Source organism: Oryzias latipes, chromosome 20, assembly GCF_053564925.1.
Source record: "Oryzias latipes strain Hd-rR chromosome 20, Olatipes_Hd-rR_3.1".
Classification (NCBI taxonomy): Eukaryota; Metazoa; Chordata; class Actinopteri; order Beloniformes; family Adrianichthyidae; genus Oryzias; species Oryzias latipes.
Window position 1 is genome coordinate 5,030,295 of NC_136256.1, and position 20,832 is coordinate 5,051,126.

The 20,832-nt window shown below is 41.3% G+C and overlaps 1 protein-coding gene across 1 annotated transcript; it reads left to right on the forward strand.

Moving 5' to 3' along the window:
• The first annotated feature begins 8,767 nt into the window (after nt 1-8,767).
• LOC101168749 (coagulation factor XIII A chain) lies at nt 8,768-20,143 on the forward strand. The gene is made up of 18 exons (XM_023950363.2): nt 8,768-8,864; nt 9,689-9,771; nt 9,848-9,950; nt 10,452-10,637; nt 10,807-11,055; nt 11,517-11,635; nt 11,721-11,828; nt 12,502-12,676; nt 13,050-13,188; nt 13,381-13,484; nt 15,031-15,119; nt 15,269-15,422; nt 15,504-15,613; nt 16,133-16,298; nt 16,377-16,531; nt 18,129-18,265; nt 18,957-19,062; nt 19,423-20,143. The coding sequence occupies exons 2-18, from the start codon at nt 9,727-9,729 to the stop codon at nt 19,456-19,458; spliced, it is 2,181 nt and encodes a 726-aa protein (XP_023806131.1). The 5' UTR covers nt 8,768-8,864; nt 9,689-9,726; the 3' UTR covers nt 19,459-20,143.
• The last annotated feature ends 689 nt before the right edge of the window (nt 20,144-20,832 follow it).

A 20,832-nucleotide genomic window follows, 5' to 3' on the forward strand; every position in this document is an offset into this window, starting at 1 on the left:
CTTTGACCGCGGTGGTGCTTTCTTCCGCAAACGTCCACGCGGGAATTTGAGGACTTCATTTCACCTGAGGAAGCTCCGTGTGTGCGCGTGCCCGTGAGCCTCCTGTCCGACTCTCTCTTTGACTGTCAAATTCCATCTGTCCAGTCAGAGGCTAAGGCTGGGGCCGGCGTGCGCGTGCTCACCTCCTGCCCCGTGTGTGACTCAGGTCACTCGCGGGGCATGTTACCACTGCCCTCTGCTGGTGACTGCCCCAAACTGCAGCGGCTCTGTCAGCGTGGGAATTGATCCTCGCGCGCGCGTGGACCTCGCGCTCTAATGAGACTGTTCCTGATCACTGAGTGATGTTTTACAAAGATGAAGTTTGTTTTTGTTTTTTTTTACCAACGAGTTTATTTATTTTCAGCGACAAACTGCTAATGGTTTGGAAAAAGAAAACAAACCAAAAAACGAGAAAGAAGACAAAAGAAATGTAAATTAAAGCCGAGTTGTAAACAGGCGCTACCTGCCCTCGCCCAGTGACGTGCGGTGAGGTTGATGGCTGGTGAGGCACCGACTCCTCTGAATTCTGTAATGCTGTTTATACTGCCCAACAAGAGACCACTGGGAAGATCCCTGCAGAGTTAGCTTTAGGACGGAAAATATATGGACCACTACAGAGGCTCATACATAAACCACCATCCTCCGAACATTTGTCTGCATATAGTTTATTGGAACGACAGCAAAAGATGTTTGAGGATGTTTAAAGGAGAGTGGGGTTGCACCAGTCCAGACAAGCTAGTCTGGGTTTGAAAAATATTAGTAAAACCTTTAAAAACAACCTTTTGAGCATTTCAAAGTTTTACATTTGAAACACATTTGCTTCAGATGTTTACGGTAAAATCTCCTTCAACGATTTTCATCTTTAGAAGTGAAGACAAACAGTTAGTCCTCTGTTTTGAACTTGAAATATGAAATCTGTTCATTTCAGTGAGTCAGACTTAATGAATGATGGAGTTGTATGTTTTCTACATTCAGCTTCATGCATTCTGCAGAGAAAAACACAGTGGAGTTCTGCTGCTTCTATGTTTTCACCTGCATTTCTACAAAAGAAATTAAATAAAGTAACATAAATAAAGAAACATGTTTAGGTTACAAGAAAGAACGGGTTTAACTTGATTCTACACTTCTAACCAAACCAGGTATGCATGTATATTAACACACTTTTTCAAAAACGTTTGTTAAAGTTTATGAATGATTCAAATTATGTTTTACATATTAATCTTATTTAAATTTTATTGTTAGCTAAATTGTTTTTTAGGTTTTGGACAAGATAGATGCAGATGTGGAGGAATCTTAAAAAAAACTGGGTTATAGAGTTTAGATCAGCAAAACTGAGAGGAAACAGAAAAAAGATGCTGGAGGCTTCTTTTATAGGGGCTTCATGACAACTGTTTACTCAAACACTACACAAACACAAACAACTACACACTCAAGCACACTTGTTCATACAGATTTCACACACTGCACACTAGATATACACGCTAACTTACGCATATGTATACCAACACACACACACACTGATACCTGAAGCCCCGCCCCCCTCCCATCCCCAGGCCAAAAGCCCACCACTGCCCCCAGAAGCAGTTTACTACAACCTCTGTGTCCATTCACAGCGCCGCACACAGGTCAGCAGGCGATCCAAACCCGGCAGCAGGTCCACCTCTGCATCAGCATAAAGGTTCTGGACATTTTGACCTTGGTAATCTAGTCTTTCTGCTATGAATAAATAAATGTCAATTTACAAAAAAAACAGTTCAGGTTTGACAGACGCGTACTGACAGATGACCTTCAGCTTCATGCTGTTGGAGGAGCGCTGTGACCTCTTGCTCTCACTTCCTCTCAGCTCTTTCCTGCTCCCTTCAGGGTCTCTCTGACCCGCTTTAAACCAACAGCCTGACACAGTTCTCTTCCTTTTTTATATTCTGCTGTTCTTGTTTTTTTTTGTTGCTATTTTTCAAGTTGGAAGATCCAGGATCAGCGTCTGAAGCCAAACCTTCTGACACTGGGCAACGACTGTAACATCCGAGTTCCTCAACATCGTATGTCATTGAAACATCAGCAAATCATGAGGTCAGACCTGAAATAACCCTGCTTGATGTTTTGGGACCGTCTTCCTTACTCAATCTGTCATGAGGATTTTCTTTGCGGCTTGTCAACATTCACTACAATAAAATTCCACTGTGGCATTTTCCTTCATTCTCAACATTCAGCCCAAATTTCTGTGACCAGATCCAAATCCCATTCAGATATTTGGGCAAAAGTTGTGTGGGTCCTTTATGCTACTGCCCAACTACGTATGTAGCCACAAGGGAGTCCGAGTCTGGGTCTCCCTGTGCCGGTCCCCAGCCCAGATAAAACACAGGGATGTGTCAGGAAGGGCATCCGCAGTAAAAACCTCTGTCAAAGCAGCCTGTGGATCAGTGAAAGCTGATTCACTGTGGCGCCTCCTGAAGGGAAATGCCAACAGCTGAACATCAAGAAGGAAGCAGATCCAGTCGCTTGAACAGAAATCCTTCAACTAACTATGTTTGTAGGTAGTTTGAGATTTGCTGTTTTGATCAAACTTGAAATGATTTGGTCCAGATGATCGTCTGTCATTTCAACTTTTATTTTTTATTTATCAAAGTTCCATCGGCAGAGTGAACATCAAAAACCCTTTAATCATTCAAACCCTTAACAGTAATATCGTTGAGTTAACCTAAACAAGACGGCAAAAGGGACTCAAACCAAACTGCTGACTAAGCAGGATCTGAGCAGCAAAATTATTCTCCTGGATCAGAAGCTGCAGGTTCGGTTTCCTATGTAGAACCAAATATTTGGCTTTTTTATAATCACTTTATGCTTTGATGCAACAGCTTAACTACTCAAAAGGTGCTGCATTTCAAAAAGCTACATAGACCCTGCTGCGTTCTATAAAACCTAAAACTCGTTGTGATGCACATGTAGCAAAAAGATAATGCTGCTGTTTTTCATGTCTGGACCAAGTTTGGTTGCAGAGATGATCTAAGTCCCACTCCAATCATCTATTGATCTATTTTGAAAGTGTTCCCAGTGGTCTTTTAATTGTAATTATGCTGTTTTAGCCCAAATATAAAAAACCTGTGCCGTTTTCTAGGACATAGTTTCCACAGAGCAGCAGAGGGTCCAGGGGTGACCACACTTTTTCCAGGGACTCAGAGAAGACCTGGAGAAAGCCTGGAAAGTGAAGGTGACAGTGGTGCCTGTGGTAATTGGAGCACTCGGGGCAGTAACCCCCAAGCTGGAGGAGTGGCTACAACAGATCCCTGGAAAGACCTCAGACCTCTCAGTCCAGAAATTTTAATTTTAGTTTTCTTTACAAATGTCCACCATCATCAGAAAAATGCCACAAAATATGTTAAAAACAGCAAAAACAGTTTTTACTGGCGTGGGTCTTTCCCGCTGCTGCTGAAGACCATTTGGATGATCCAGAGGAGTCATGGGAGAAAGTCATGTGGTCAGACGAGACCAAAATAGAACTTTTCGGTCTTAATTCTCTCGCCTTGTTTGGAGGAAGAAGAATGATGAGTACCATCCCAAGAACACCATCCCTACTGTGAGGCATGGGGGTGGTAGCACCATGCTACGGCGGTGTTTTTCTGCACATGGGACAGGACGGCTGCACTGTACTAAGGAGAGGATGACCGTGGCCATGCATTGTGAGATTTTGGGATTTCCATTGAAGATGGGTCATGGCTGGGTCTTCAAACATGACAATGTTTCAAAGCACACAGCACACAGGATAACGAAGGAGTGGCTCCGTAAGAACCAGATCAAGGTTCTGGAGTGGTCTGGTCAGTCTCCATGAACCCGCTAGAAAATCTTAGGAGGGAGCTCAAACTCCATGTTTCTCAGCGACAGCCCAGAAACCTGACTGATCTAGAGAAGATCTGTGAGGAGGAGTGGGCCAAAATCCCTCCTGCAGTGTCTGCAAACCTGGAGGAAAACTACAGGAAACATTTGACCAGTGGAATCGCAAACAAAGACTACTGTGCCAAATATTAATGCTGATTTTCTCAGGTGTTCAAAAACTTATTTGCAGCAGTAACATACACTTAAATGTTTTAAAAACTCTTACAATGTGAGTTCCAGATTTTCTCTAGAATATCTCTCTCACAGTGGAAATGCACCTAAATTAAAAAAGGTCAGACCCCTCTATGGTTTCCAAGAGGGAGAACTGACAAAATCACACAATGTAATTCCTTTTTTGCAATAATTCATCTATCAACCCTGAAACAAAAAAATAACCCAAAACTTTTTTTGCAGGAGAAAAACCTTGCATTTGTAACTTTATTTATACTTATCCTAAAATTAAACCAAAACTACTTAAGCTAAATGAAAAACAACATTCCAGATTAAAGCTCCTACATTTTTCTGTCCAAATACCTCATGCTGGTATTTGTAAATTCTTTTTAGGATTGTCAAAAGGTTAATTCTACTTGGATTAAAGCTATTTAACCAAAAATGCTAAGCTAAAATGAGCATGTTTCATCTACTGGATGTTTTCATGCATGTTTGCAGCTGTCAGGGTTCTGACTTTTTCCTTAATAAAGAGAAGAACCACACAGCAGATGAAAACTTTTGCTAGACTTCTGCAGAAGGAGAATCGGTCTGTGACAGCACGAACTGTCACAGAGGAGTTCTGCCTTCTCAGTGTATCCAGTCTGGTTTTATTGGTGGCAGGGTTTGATAACATAAAAGTAGGTCATTCAATCAAGCAGTACAGAAACATCATATTCTTGTATAATCAGAACTTTTCAGGTCATTGTTTTCTTACTGAAAGATAGAACTTAGACAATCATATCATGGTGATAATAGCGTGTAAGCAAATGATAATTACATAACCCTAACAGCAGCAATGAGCTGTGGAGTTAGCTTTAAAAGTTCAGTACGAACTGGGCTGCAGCTCATCTTCTCACACAGTTTCCGGATTTTTTTCTGTGGAAAGGCATCATCGGCCTCTAAAGACACAAAAGTTCTGTTTAAATCTATAATTGAATCAATAAAATCAAACGTAAACAGATTTTTTACTAAATTTGTGAAAGGCATTGCTTTAGAATCAAATATGAAATATTTGATTTTGCTTGTTTCCATCCAGCAGCTTAGTTGAAAGATTCTAATTTTTAGTCTTCAGATACACGAGGTGTCTATTTAGATAAACCTCTTTGCTACTTAAGGCTACATTTTTAAAAAGGTTTTTACATTTAAATCTTAGATGTGTCAGTAAAGAAAGGGAGAGTGAAATGCATGCTGAGGTTAAAATCTTCCTGAGTTTCCTGTTGTTGTTGTAGAAGTGGATGACTTGGCAGCAGCATGTCAGCGTGACCTGCTCAGAGGAAAACTACTCTCTAGCTTGTTGCTGGTTTCTGTGTCTAAAAATCTCAGTTGACCTTTTTTATTTATCTCAAAAGAATAATCTGCAGCTTTTCCACAAACAAAGGCTTTAACCTTCTGTGACGGTTTTTGCTCTGACATTCCAGAAACCAAAAATCAACATTTTGATCTTCATAAAGATTAAACCTCCATCAGGGCCATCTATGTAGATAAACTATACATGGCAATAATAGTTTAACCAAATAACATGTTAACACATTTACCTCATAGAAGAAAGCTGCCTTCCAATGACTGATTAGTAAAATGTTTTTCTCTGTCTAACTGAATAAAGAACCAGAAAACTGGTCTTTGTTCAATGCTGTTCTGCATCTCCTGGGTCTCAGAATGCGATGGCCTTAATCATCATAGCCTCCAAAAGAAATCAGATCACTTGGTTTCCCTCTTTGACTTTGAAGTTTGACGTCCTGTTTCTCAAACATGAGGTTTCTGGTAAGTTGGGGTCCATACTGTTTAGGGATTTCTGGAAATAAAAATGTGGAATTCCACAGGGATCAGTTTTAGGCCCCATTTTTTAGTCTGAACATGCTCTGCCATCGGCAGAGTTGATTTGTAATCGACATCTGAGACCTCGGTTACACGGCTCCCCGTTTGAAGCCATGTACCAACACTCCCAGCGCATTCACCACAAGATATCCACCAAGGCACGTGTCCAGAAAGCACAGGTAAACTGAAGGTGCTAACCCACCAACATCCCTTGGGGAAATAGGGATCACTTACCGGTAGTTTACACATGTGATTACAGAGGCCCCACAGCCTTCTATTAACCCAGACTTGGGACCAGGGGCCTCATTTATAGAACTTTGCGTAGGATTTGTGTCAGAAGTGGCGTACGGATGAAACATAGGACGTGCGTACGCACAGAAATATTCGGATTTATAAAACCGTGCGCACGCACATCCTACGCATCTTTCCCTTAATAAATCACAACCGATTCTAAATGCAGCTCAGCTTTTGCGGCTTCATGACACGCCCATATTTGTCCATAAATAGTCCGTGAAACGCCCACAAGTTAATATTCATTGATTGCGAAACCATGGCAAACACCGAGAGGAAATCAAAAAAACGTAACTTCACTCAATGTGAAGTAGAAGTTATCGTTGGCGAGGTGGAAAAGAGGAGAAAAGTGTTGTTTGGAGGGACAGTGTGGGCATTACTAATGCCGAAAAGGCACGTGAGTGGCAAACGGTGGCAGACGTCGTAATGCTGTAGCCTCACAAACTCGGACCGTGGCCGAAATAAAAAAGAAATGGTCGGACATCAAAGTCGAGGCAAACAAACGTCTGGCGCTGCATCGCCAGAGTGTGTCTGCCACGGGTGGGGGGGGCACCAGAGCTGACCCCTTCTTGATGAGAGACTGGTGGCAATAATTGGGGAATCCTTTTTAAGTGGAGTGGTGTCTGAGGCGCAGGGGGAGCACCGACGCGCCAGATGCACCGGGTGACACACCCCCAAAAGCCCGCAGAGGTCCAACAGGACGGCTCGAGGAAGTCGGAACCGGCTCATAAGTCACTCGTCCTTCTTGCTGTCTAAAGATGCGTTCACTCCGAATTCTTCCATTTGCCACATCTTCTAAGAGTGCAAGATCAGCCATTGTGCGTCATTACGCATTGTGATGGAGCATTTTATTTCCCTCCATTGAATTACATCTGCCAAGCTACAGATGTCGGTAATAATCGACGTGGAAATGGGAATTTGATCAGCGCAAATGTAATTTCTTGTTGCTTTCTGAATGGTTGAGACATACGCCAAACATGGTTTTATCAAGAATAAAACAAACTAAAGGCAAATGCATGAATACCATAATTCCATAGCTTATGAAGAAATGTTTTAATATGAAAACAACTTTCCCCAGTGGACAATTAATACGTCTGTCTGTCTAATTGCACCTATATCTGCTCCGCCAGACGGACACATTGACGGGAATATCAGTTTGTACATTATTTCGTTCTGTTAACTATATTATTTATGAGGATGAATTGCACAACATGCCACTATTGCAGAACATTTTTCACTTTTCTTTTTGCAAATAAGTGTTCATTTGAATTTCTGTTGTAATTTTCGTTTGATTTATTTTGTTTGTTTCACTGCTGATCGATCAAACGGGTGTTCGTGTAGGCTGTTAATTGTAAGACTTTCTTTGTGAAGTCTTCATGTTATTTATGAGAGGCAGGATTGTCATTTTCACTTTCACGTGTTTCTTCCTTCTGCCGACGGTGTCGCCGTTTCTCATTTCACCCGTTTATGTGCGCACGCCTGCGTGAAGGACTGCACATTTTCCCGTCAAGTTTGCTTTTTATAAATCTCAATTATTGCGTAGAGAGTGGCGTACGCCTTCTTTTGTGCGTACGCAACGTTTATAAATGAGGCCCCAGAACACGAAAACCCTGGAGAGTCCACATGTGGTTGCACTAACTTGGAGCGCCTGATAGTTCCAAGCAATGTCACAGCAACGGTCTAAAAACTCCCAACCCTGCTTAGCTTCTGAGATCAGATGAAATGAAGGGTGTTTGGGGCGCTACGGGCCAGAACAGAACAAAACTGTTCTTCCTAAATCGAAAATTCAATCATTGACCCAACTGTCTTCTCCAGAACCAAGATCCAGTTTTAACCAAGAACAAACCCTCAGTCCTCTTCTTTTTCAGATTATTTGAGTGTTTATTTATATTTTTCCCTGTTACTTGTTGGTAAATTAGTGGATTGCTCATTTGAAAAATCGGTTAATAATGTAATTTATTTTAGTTAATCAATTTCTCTTTTTGGTTCCTTGGTCATGTGTCGGTCAGAGCGTCCTCCATCTTTGTCCGGGCTCCTGATGTAAATGTCGCTCTCAAATCTGAGCAGCAAATGTGTTTTTTAATCAGACAAGTTCTGATGTAAAAACAGAGAAATCTTTTGATAATTTTATGAACAAATTCCCTGAAGATGAAACATCTTTTTTTTTCCTTTTTTCTGCAGGTCATGATGTTACTAAATTACAGCTACAAACAGCTGATGGTAGCTACTGTAGGTGTTATAGGCAGCAGATGGGTGCACCATTTAACGGGTCAGGGTCACCTTATCCCACGTCCTGCCGCAGGTCATTGACATCCCATACATAATATGAGACTATTGAAATTAAGCTGAGATCAAAATCATTACATTTATGTTTTTATGGCTGCTTGAAGTTGTTGATTTTCACACAGAAAAGAGTTTAAACATAGTGTAAAATCTTTAGTGTTCAAATGTGTTTTCTTTGAATATCTGGTTTGTGGAAATGAAGGAAGTTGGTGTGAAAACGTGTGAAGTGTTGAAACCTGAGCATTTGCGTGAAAAGAGGAAGCTGCAGAGAATAAAAGAGCAGCTGCAGAACGTCTGGGCTTCATCTGATCGGATCAGAAGCCCAGCAGACCTCTCCTCTCCTCTTCATCACTGCGGTGAGTTTCTTCACTTTAAACATAAATGCAAGCTGCAGTCACTGCTGCGCCTGTTGAAGATCACAGATGACGGCAAAAGACAGAAATGCTTAAAAATGGGATTTGATTTAGTTATGCTGAACATTAAAGGAAACTCTGTTTAAATGGAATTTTAGGATCCAGTGGATTTTAGGGATAAAAAATTATGTTTACTAAAACTTTAAATTAAACTTAATAAACACGTTTATTATTTACATTTTTTAAATTTAGGAATAATCCTGAAATATTTTTAATATATTTAAAAAATGTTATTGGCATGTCCCTAAAGTCATGAAGCATTAAATAACTGTTCTAAAAAAACAAACATTTGACATTTTGTGTATCACACAAAAGTAAAGTCAAAAAGATATTTTCTCACCTTTTGTTTGATTTTGAATCATTTTTTTCAGAATTTGCTGAGGTTTTATTTTATGTCAACCCTTGTGCTATCCTAGGCACTTTAACTTTGGGAGTTGGGTCATCTAGACCCACTAGACAGTGCTCTGAACCTTTTTTCTTCAATGATTTGTGATCTTCACTGGTGTCCATGGATTACATGAAATCTTTCCACCTTTATCCACCTTTGTCATGGTAGGGAGAACACGTCAATGTAAGGGTGGGGTCATCTAAAATAGTACAAGGGTTACAGGGCTCAAAGTGAATGATTTACTAACGAAAATTTGGATTTGTAAGAAACGGAAACTTCCTAATCAGTGTTTGGTTTTTGGTTTAGAGGCAACCTTCCCAACACACCTTTCTTCACCGTCTCACTGAGCTCCATCCTGTTCATGTGTGTGTTTTTTTAGCTCCTGTTCGTGCAGCCAAACCTTAAGCTTCTGTCACCATGAGGAAGGCCCAGCTGAGCATGAAAGGCCGCTTCCAACGGCCGGTACGGGTCCCCGCGGCAACACCGTCCTGAGGCCTCGTCTCTAGCCCTCACTGTCTGTGTCATTTCCTGTTTCCAGGTGCCGACCTCCAACCTTCACCTGGAGGATGAGGCAGATTACAGAGAGTTTGAGCCATTTGAAAGGGATGTGGGTTTCTTCCCCAGAGCGCCTGCAGGCGACGGTGAGACCCCTTTAGACGGGGGGAGGGGGCATTTCTGTCTCCTGGAGAAGTCTGAAGAAAATGACTAAAGTTTTTTTAAAGTTGTGGCCCCGCCCCCTAATCCCCCATGGTCTCCTCATAGCAGAACCTCACGGTTCAGTGAGGAAAAAAATACCTTAAAATGTAACCTGCTCTCTGTCGTGAACCTCCAGGAACTGTGAGGAGCTGCTTTCCTCTGCTGGTCCCTGTCGTCCATCTCATGTTCACCTGTTGATTCTGTAGCATTTCCGTCTCATGGTACTACAGACATGACTGAACTGCAGCGGCTTGAACATCATAAAACTTGATTTGTATATAATAGAAGATAGTAAAAGCCTCAAGACTGTCTCAACATTAGTCCTTGCAGCGTAATACAGATTTCTGAAAAAGGACTTTCTGAACAAATTCTCTGTCTGTACACATTTGAAGGTTTTGCAGTTTTCATGGAGAAGGAGAATGTCTGAATTTTCCTTTTCCATCCAGATGGAAGCGCTCTGCAGGTGATGACCATTGATATGCAGAAGGACCAGAATGCTGGGAGCCACAACACCGTAGACTACATCAACACACCACTGCTGGTGGTCCGCCGCGGCCAAGAGTTCGCCATAAACATCACCTTCAACCGCCCACTGGCACCAGAAGATGATGTGCAGATCGAGTTCCTGATCGGTACGTTCCCATGCTACCTTCAGTCATCCAGTTTTCATCCACAGAGACTCCCAGAGAAACCTGTTAGACGGTTTTATGCAGGTCCCAGCTGATGCCATTTTAGGACAGGATGCAAAGCAGGAAATGCACCGTTGTTTCTGAACTGATGTCTTCTCTGTTCTCATTCCAGGTTCTGACCCAACCCCCCAGAAGAGATCCCTGCAGATCGTGACTTTGGGTAACCGGGAGGGCGGCACCTGGAAGGGCCAGATCCTGGGGGTGCAGGGCGCTGTTACGACAGTTGGAATCACACCGGACACCCAATCTATCGTGGGTTTGTATCGCACCTATGTGGCCATCGCCACTGGCACCGGCATGCAGCGGACCCAGAAGGATCCCAGCACCAACTTCTACCTGTTGTTCAACGCCTGGAGTCCAGGTGTGCCTCTGCCTCAGTGGTTGAAAAACATACTGCAGTCCACCATGCCTCCCTGTTTGACACATGGCATTGTGGGTTGAATTGGGAGATTAAATAATCACATGGTTCTCCAGTGAGGCATGTACTGTAGCTCAGTGCTCCCTAAAGGGATGGACCTCAAACATTCAGGCTCACCGTGATGTTTTATAGCTGCTTAAAAGTAAAAACATAATATCTTCTGTGCAATAAGATGAAGCAGTCATAAATACGAAAGCAGAATTCAATTCAATTCAATTCAATTTTATTTGTATAGCCCAAAATCACAACAACAGTCGTCTCGATGGGCTTCGAAGTAAAACATGAATCTTGTTTAAAACTTTGTGGTTTGTTGGAGAACACATCAGATACAAATTTAACTATTTATTCTGTGAACTAAGGGAGGATGAAGGAAAGTGGTAAAAACTGGTTTCAATTGTTTGCAGATGACGATGCATACTATCCTGATGATGCCGGGCGCTGGGAGTACGTCCTCAACTCAAGCGGTCACATCTACCAGGGCGCGGTGGGGTCCGTTAGTGAGCGCTACTGGGTTTACGGACAGGTGACTCAAAAATACTTAAAAAACAAACAACAACAGTTGTGTGAAACGGGCTTTTGCTCATGCTTTATATTCTGTCTCTCTGTAGTTTGACAAGGGTGTTTTAGACGCCTGCATTTACATCATGGACTCTTGTCAGATGCCTATCCACGACCGAGGGGACATCATCCAAGTTTCCAGAAAAGCATCTGCCATGGTGAGAGGACAAAGGGTTAAACAATGACCTGAGTGAATCCAGGCAGGAAATCCTGACAACTACTGCAAATGATACAGAACTCCTCCATATTTAATGGTGGTTATCTAAGACAAATAATTCATTTGAGAATTGTAAAAAAAAAGTTTAGACACACCTGTGGTGGATTCAGATCCATAGTTGGGTCATACCAAAAACTCTTAAAATGGGATCCCCTGCTGACAGCATTAAGAGGCTGAATTGGGGGGGCTGAACTACCAAATGGTCCCCATGCAAAGCTAAAATTGTAGCTCACCACTCCCCCAGGGGCGGAGTCAAATACCCAGGTGTTTGACAACTGCAGCGTGTTAAGAATACGCTGGGGTTGACTCAAAGTGAACACAAATTATGCAGGAAAGATGAATCATAAGTAGTTTTTGAGGTTGGCATTAACCGAATATTTTCACAATTCAGCTCAGCCCTGATAATTCTGCTGAGGTCAATTTATCCTGGGTTTTAATAATGTTCAACATAAATGACCTACAAATCATGAGTTGGAAATTTTCAGTGTAATTCACAACAATGAGTCTGAATTTGGGCGACTAGGGAAAGGATTCACTGTGAGAGGTCTGAAGTTTGAAGACATCATTAAAAATAAATGTCAAGCAAACAAACATGGAGCTTTCTTCTCCCACAGATGAACTCCCAGGATGACAACGGTGTGTTGGTTGGGAACTGGAGTGAGGACTTTTCCATGGGAACGCCTCCAACTGCTTGGACTGGCAGCACCAAAATCCTTCAGGATTACTTTGGCCAGGGAACCCCAGTCTGCTTTGCCCAGTGTTGGGTGTATGCTGGAGTCCTGTGCTCATGTGAGAACACACACTGTGGGATCAAACACATGACAGAAAGAGAAGAAACAGATTAAACTACTCTGTTTTCAAGAAGAAAAAATCTAGCATGCAGATATAAAGTTATGAGGAGTTGCAGCCAGGATGGGAGGTGTTTTCTTTCTTGAAAATCTTTTATTCGTCATGATCAGTTGTCACTTAAAGCAAACTCCCACCTAACCAGCACTGTCTGACAAATGTCATGAAATGTGTTCATTACATTTCAGACCGCACATAGAACAAAACACAGGAAGCAGTGAAAATGAGCATTATTATAAAAATGAGCCTGATCACTTTGGAAAAACCATGAAACTGCAGTCAAAGTGTGTGCTTGCATCTGTCCCTGCTCCTGCAGTCATGAGAAGCCTGGGCATTCCATGCAGGGTCATCACCAATTTCAACTCAGCCCACGACAACACAGGGAACCTGAAGACTGAGCTCATCTTTAAGCCAGACGGCACACCGGACAGACGCAACACCAGGGACTCCATCTGGTCAGTTGAAAAGACTCTCAGGAATAAAAGTGTCATGTTTACTTAAGTTTGTATTTCACACACATGGCACTAACAGACAGAAACATCAGATCATTGCAGATCATTATGACATCATTTTGACATGTACAGTGTATGTCATTTGAAAAAACGAAGTGTTGGGTAGAAGGTGTGTACTGACTTGCCTCTCTGCAGGAACTACCACTGCTGGTGTGAAGCCTTCATGAAGCGCTCTGATCTTCCACCAAAGTACGCCGGATGGCAGGTGGTGGACGCCACACCACAGGAGACCAGCGACGGTAGAGATCTGGTTTGCTGTCAATGCCACTTTCACAACAGCAAACAGGGGTTCCAAGTGTTCTCTAGAGTGTTTTAATGCATGTACCCTGTCTTAGCCTGTGGGGGGAAAAAACCCAGGTACAAGGAACAGAAATCCGATTGAACCAACAGTGGAGAATAACTAGTCAGCAGATGGTAGTTGTATGTCCAGGTGAATGATTGTAGTATGGTATAAGTGAAGGATTGCAGTATGGTACAGGTGAATGATTGTACTATGGTACAGGTGGATGATTGTTGTATGGTACAGGTGAATGATTGTACTATGGTACAGGTGGACGATAGTTGTATGGTACAGGTGAATGATTGTACTATGGCACAGGTGGATGATTGTTGTATGGTACAGGTAAATGATAGTTGTATGGTACAGGTGAATGATTGTACTATGGTACAGGTGGATGATTGTTGTATGGTACAGGTGAATGATTGTAATATGGTACAGGTGAATGATTGTACTATGGTACAGGTGGATGATTGTTGTATGGTACAGGTGAATGATTGTACTATGGTACAGGTGGATGATTGTTGTATGGTACAGGTGAATGATTGTAGTATGGTACAGGTGAATGATTGTACTATGGTACAGGTGGATGATTGTTGTATGGTACAGGTGAATGATTGTACTATGGTACAGGTGGATGATAGTTGTATGGTACAGGTGAATGATTGTACTATGGCACAGGTGGATGATTGTTGTATGGTACAGGTAAATGATAGTTGTATGGTACAGGTGAATGATTGTACTATGGCACAGGTGGATGATTTTTGTATGGTACAGGTAAATGATTGTAGTATGGTACAGGTGAATGATTGTACTATGGTACAGGTGGATGATTGTTGTATGGTACAGGTGAATGATTGTACTATGGTACAGGTGGATGATTGTTGTATGGTACAGGTGAATGATTGTAATATGGTACAGGTGAATGATTGTACTATGGTACAGGTGGATGATTGTTGTATGGTACAGGTGAATGATTGTACTATGGTACAGGTGGATGATTGTTGTATGGTACAGGTGAATAATTTTAGTATGGTACAGGTGGATGATTGTTGTATGGTACAGGTGAATGATTGCAGCATGGTACAGGTGAAGGATTGTACTATGGTACAGGTGGATGATTGTTGTATGGTACAGGTGAATGATTGTAGTATGGTACAGGTGAATGATTGTACCATGGTACAGGTGGATGATTGTTGTATGGTACAGGTGAATGATTGTAGTATGGTACAGGTGAATGATTGTACTATGGTACAGGTGGATGATTGGTACAGGTGAATAATTTTAGTATGGTACAGGTGAATGATTGCAGCATGGTACAGGTGAAGGATTGTACTATGGTACAGGTGGATGATTGTTGTATGGTACAGGTGAATGATTGTAGTATGGTACAGGTGAATGATTGTACCATGGTACAGGTGGATGATTGTAGTATGGTACAGGTGGATGATAGTTGTATGGTACAGGTGAATAATTGTAGTAATTGTCTAACAATTCTTTCTGCAAAGGATATTTTCGATGTGGTCCTGCTCCTGTCATCGCACTCAAGGATGGTGATTTGAACCACCAGTTTGACTGCAGGTTTGCATTTGCTGAGGTAATAAATCCAAACATCCTGTCTCAATTTGAATAAGCAATTTTTCTTAAAAAAATCACATTTTTCCTAAATACCAAATGTCAGAATGTTCATAAATTTGAAATTAAAGAAGCAGAACCGTATTTTTCTTTTACTTGGTTTTTTTTTAGGTGAACAGTGACATTGTGTATATAAAGATGGATCGCTATGGCAACATGAACGTCTTTAACACAGACACAACGTCGGTTGGATCGTTAATCCTTACTAAAGCTGTGGGCACTAATGGGAGTGAGGATATCACACAGAATTACAAGTACCCCGAAGGTAAACCAGATGGAGTTAGTGGAGAAAAAAGGCTTCTCTGGAAGGTTGGTACATAAAACCTGTTTGTGTGGCTAATTGCAGGAAGTCGTGAGAATAGCAATACCATGAGTCAGGCGGAGCAATTTGGCCTGGAGAGGGACAACTCTGAAATGCCGGAAACAAAGCTGTCAGCCACAATCACTGTTGACCCGGTAAGAGGTGTTCTCGCATGCTTTTTCTGAAGAACTAAAAGTGGTCCTCAGCATCTTCTACCCAGCTGGTATTTTCCCGCTTTACTCCCTATTTACTGGTTGAAATAGTTACATTCAGGTTTTGGTTGACTAAACACACATGGAAGTTGTAAGTGATCAGATAGGAGCAACCAGCAGGTCTGGGGCAGCTTGAAGAAGAGCATGATGGCACGACCTGTAGCTTGGTTGCCTTGATGTAACAAGCTGTCACAGGAAATAGAAAAAATGGGAATGTGCACACAAACACACACGACAGGCAAACTCTGTTTCTTAATTTAGGAGTTAAAAGAAAGGCTCACTAGTGTTTCTCTGAACATACTCAATTTCTGCCATGTCTCTGCAAGAGATGTTAGCAATACTAATGTCCTGTTGAAGATTTAACAACAAAGTTTATTTCAGTTGTTTATTTTAAAAAATGTGTCACATTGGGGCTAACAGAGGTTTCAGAGTAAAAGTCTGTCCCTGCCTTCGTCCTCTCAGTGCAATCTGGGTGATACTGTGAAGCTGACAGTGACCTTCAAAAATCAGAACCAGGTGGACAAAACGATCAAAGCTCACCTGGAAGTGTCTGCTGTTTTCTACACTGGAGTCGTGCTGGATGAATTCAAAGTGGAGGATTTCAACATTTACACAGCAGCTTTTCAGAGTAAGCTAACAAAACAATTCCAATGGTGGATTTTGAAAGAGACTTTAACGCAGTTAACATGAATGTGTTTGGCTCTAGGCAACTCGGCTGTGTTTGAAATCTTGCCTCAGGAGTACATGCCTCATCTGGGCTCTAAAATGTCTTTGCACTTTATCGTCACCGGAAAAACTGAAGACGAGAACGTGTCTGATGTCAAAGTGATCTTTCTGAAGCCCCCTCCTCTCATTGTGCAGGTAAAACCAATCTTAGTCTTTCCTTTGACACAATGAGCATCTAACCTCAATGCATGTCTAGACAGGAGCCTGATCCAAGTCACCAGTCAACACATTAACCTAAGTTAACATCCAGTCCACAGCTTATTTCCCCTCAGTCTACAGTCCCTATAGTTTGGTGTTGGGACCCACCTTGTGGGCTCCAAAATCAAAACATGTCTTAATATTTTTCTTTTTTTCTATTTTTTAACTTGTTCTGTCCAACAACTGAGCAAGCAGATGAGCACTGAAGGTCTTTTGTGTTGGACAGGTTTAACTATTACAAAAAGGGGTTATGAATCTTCGGATAGCCAGGGTGTAAATTTGTTTAAACCCCTCTCTGTTTTTTTGTTATTTTTTATTTATTTAGTACATTTTGTGTTTTAAGTATATATATATATATATACATACATATTATTTTTATTGCAGGGGAGGGAGGGGGAAAAGTGTGTGTGTGTGTGTGGGGGGGGGGGGGGGGGGTAGAAGAAAAACTTTGTCAAACTGTTTGTCACTGGCATTGACTGTAAATAAGAAATGGACTGAGCAGGTGTTACATCATCCAAAGAAGAATTGGCTAAATTCAGCCGTTTTTCTTGGATGTAGGCACAGCCATTTGGAGCCAGATGCCAGTTATTGGTCCAAGTCAGTCTGAGTCATGTTTCTTTGACAACCGCTGTTGCCAATTATGACTAAGCTTGTTGGAAGTCCACACCCCTTCAACTGAAAGTGGGCACAGGAGAACCTGTCAATCAAACGTTTGAGGTAGGGGCCAGTGGACCCTACCTGCTGTTACTGAGGCATCTGATTAATTAGTTGAGTGATAGTTTATTTCTGTATATAAGACAATGGGGTTTTGGCTTTTGGGAGGCAGCGGGTACATCCTGTTTGGAATGTCAGGGGGGGGGTTACTTAGTCCAGTTCTCTATTTACTGTCAATGCTGAGTGGTCTTGTTTGAAATTCCCAGTCATCCACCACTGCTGTCAAAATGTTATCTGTGACTCACTTTGGATAATGCAAATCTTCTAATGTCAAGACTGTTATAAGGACATTTTTAAAGTACCGTTGCTCATCATAATGCTAATTCATTATTCCTAACATGCTAACATTAATGTAGAGAAAGTATCTGTCAAGAACTGATGGCATAATCTAGGAGAGCAGGCTTGGTGATAGAAACATAAACCACGTAATAAATAAACTAAAACATGACAAAACCATGGGAGCAACTAAGGTGAGACAGAACAGAGCAGAACAGATGACCTGACGAGGTAGAATTGAAAACCTACAAACATGCAGACTGAGGGTAAGTCACTCAAATGAAGACAGCTGTGAATCATGACAAACCTGAAACTGGTGCGACTGAGAGACAAACAGAACATGATCAAAAACCAAACCAAAGCATAGAATCCTTAAGGTTTCATGCCAACTGTAATTTAGTTTATTGGGATTTGAATCATAAACTCCTTGCTGTGAGGTACTAAGCCCACAGTGCCAGTTAAAAGATGAGAAATGACAGAAGACATTTCCTTGGATTATTAAAGTTCAATTTAGCTGTAAAATGATTGTTTTCTCTGGCTTTAGCTGAGCGGCCATCCTCAGGTCAACCAGCAAATGTTTGTGACCGTGTACTTCAAGAACCCCCTCAACATGTCTCTGTACAACGCCAGGCTGGTTATGGAGGGCGCGGCGCTCCTGGACCACAGGGAGTTTAAGTACAGGTAAACCCGGCATTCACACTTTCCGCTCACGATGAAGAGATATTTCTTCAATCAAACCTTTAGCATGTTTGAGCTACTCAAACTATTTCAGGTGTAGAAACATTCCAATCTTCCAGAAGATTCTCACTTCCATGGTTTTTCTAACTTTTATGCATTTTTTTGTTAACAGTCAAATCATGCTGATTGAGAATGAATGGGAAACCTTTAATCCCTTAAAAAAGTTAAAAGCTAGAAGTTAAAGACTTAAGGAAACTTTCAGTTAGAAATATCATTCAAACTTATAACAATTTTCTTTCATTCTATCTGGTTCTCAGTTTCTGCTAAATCCTTCATGCTTGTGTGTAATCACATAATCACAGCTTCTTAGAGCTGATCACATCCTCCTGGCAGTTTTTCAGATAACATCTATTATCTCGTTATCACAAGAAAATAAGCTTTTTCTTGTGATAACGAGATAGATGTCAGTATGACAAGAAAACATTGAAGAACATTGCTGCATCCCTCTGCCGCACTGAAAGCCAACATGCAATCACTTTTAGGTCCTTTTATTTTGTGCTTACTGTAGGCCGAATCCAACTGTACGGCGTATACAACTGTAGGCTAAATCCAACTGTAGGCAAAGTCCAACTGTGGGCCATATCCAACTGTGGGCCGTATACTGTATCAGGACAGTTTGACCTCTGTTTTTCAGCGTCATCGGTCCAAACATGGAGATCTCCCAGAAGGTGGCCTTCAGACCCCAGAAGCCCGGCTGGAGGAGCATCGTGGCTGTACTTGACTGCCAGAACCTGACGGAGGTAACACTATCTTTAGGCAGCTGTGGTCGTGGGGTCATTTTACATCCATGGTGTTATGCTTTAAAACATCTATCCAAAAATGCTGGTGCTAGGATTTGCTGCGCAGTGTGCCCGTCAACGTACAGGTTCAGATCTTTAATATTTTGTCTAATCCTGAAATGACTCTAAAATCGTTTTTTTCATCTAAGTTGTAGCAGTAGAAGGGGGATGGGTTTAAGGCCAACCCCCCAAAAAGGGCAGCATGTCTATCGTACTACGGGAACACATTCCTTCTAAAAAAGCTGTGCTTTAATTTCCCAGCCAGACTTGAACTCCCATGTCTGAGCTGAAGGTTTATTCATTTAAGTCTTCTTCTTGTAGGTCACAGGAAAAGTGGACGTCCAGATCATGCCATGAGCCTCAGATCTTCATCTGCTGCTTCTAGACCATGGAGGAGCTCCTTCACCTCCTCGTGTGATCTTAATGCTTGGAAATGAGCTAAAGACAAATCTGAACTATTGATTGTTTCTTCACAGATCTGGCAGCGCTTTAACTCTTCGACCAAATCCCTTGGATTAAACTGGATTTAAAGTGTTATGATGTCGTTAGAAGCAGAGTAACTAACGTACCATCTGACCACAGAAGCAGATTGTTATCAGGAAAACTGAAATGTCTTCAAACATCAATTAAAAATGTTAACCTTCTCACTCACCTTTAGCCCTAAACGCTGATAGAATTTGGAATTTCTGATCTAAATTATCCATGTTAAAAATTTTTATATAAAATATTGTAATAGAAACGTATTGGAATGGATGAAACAGTGCATCCCATGAATATTCTACCACCTTGAAATAGCAGCCTACATTTCACATAATTATTCATTCATAATTTCATCTTCTGCCGTTTTATCCCTTTCAGGGGCAAAACCTTGTCAAAGTCATGCATTCTCAAACATTCAGGGATTCCCTCAAAAGACTCCAGTCTGTGTGGAAACATCATCAAGAAACAATAAAATGATCCAACTGTGAACGTGATTTTTCTCTAAACCTTTTCTGCTGTTTTCACTTCGGTTTACTAACAATAAAGCAAATTCAAAGACAAATGTTTTCTCTTATCTTTTTTTAAATTATCACTATTTCCCTGTTTAAATGCTATAAATGGATGTTTAACCTTTGTTTGTAGATAGAATTCATAATTATTTATTAAAATAAGCATTACCATCAGCATAGTTATAAAGTTTGAAAGATGACTTTAAATCTTTTTGTTAAAATACGTTTTTACAAAAAAGGCTGCAAAAAAGAAAAGATTAAATCAGAAAATACATAAAATTGTGCCCGAAGAGAAAATATCTAGAATAGCTTGAGGAACTGTTCCAAGAACGGCTCCAAAAACAGTTTCAAGATAACAGATCCTAGAACAGCTCCAAAAAGAGTTTCAAGAACAGAACTGATAACAGCTCCTTAAGTTGTTACAACGAAGGACTCCTTGAATGACTCAAAGGAACGGCTCCAAGAACAGTTCAGAAAAAAACTCCGACAATAGTTTCAAGAACAGTTCCAAGAACGGCTTCAAAAAATGGCTTCAAGATCAGTTTTAAGAAACGTTTCAGGAACAGCTACAAGAATGGCTTTAAAAAAGGCTCAGATAAACAACTCTTTGAATTTAATTAGAGGAACAGCTCAGAGTAATGACTCCTTTAATGGATAATAGGAACAGCTCCAAGGATGGCTTCAAGAACAGTTCCGAAAACGGCTTCAAGAAGAGTTATTAGACCAACTCAAAGAACAGTCT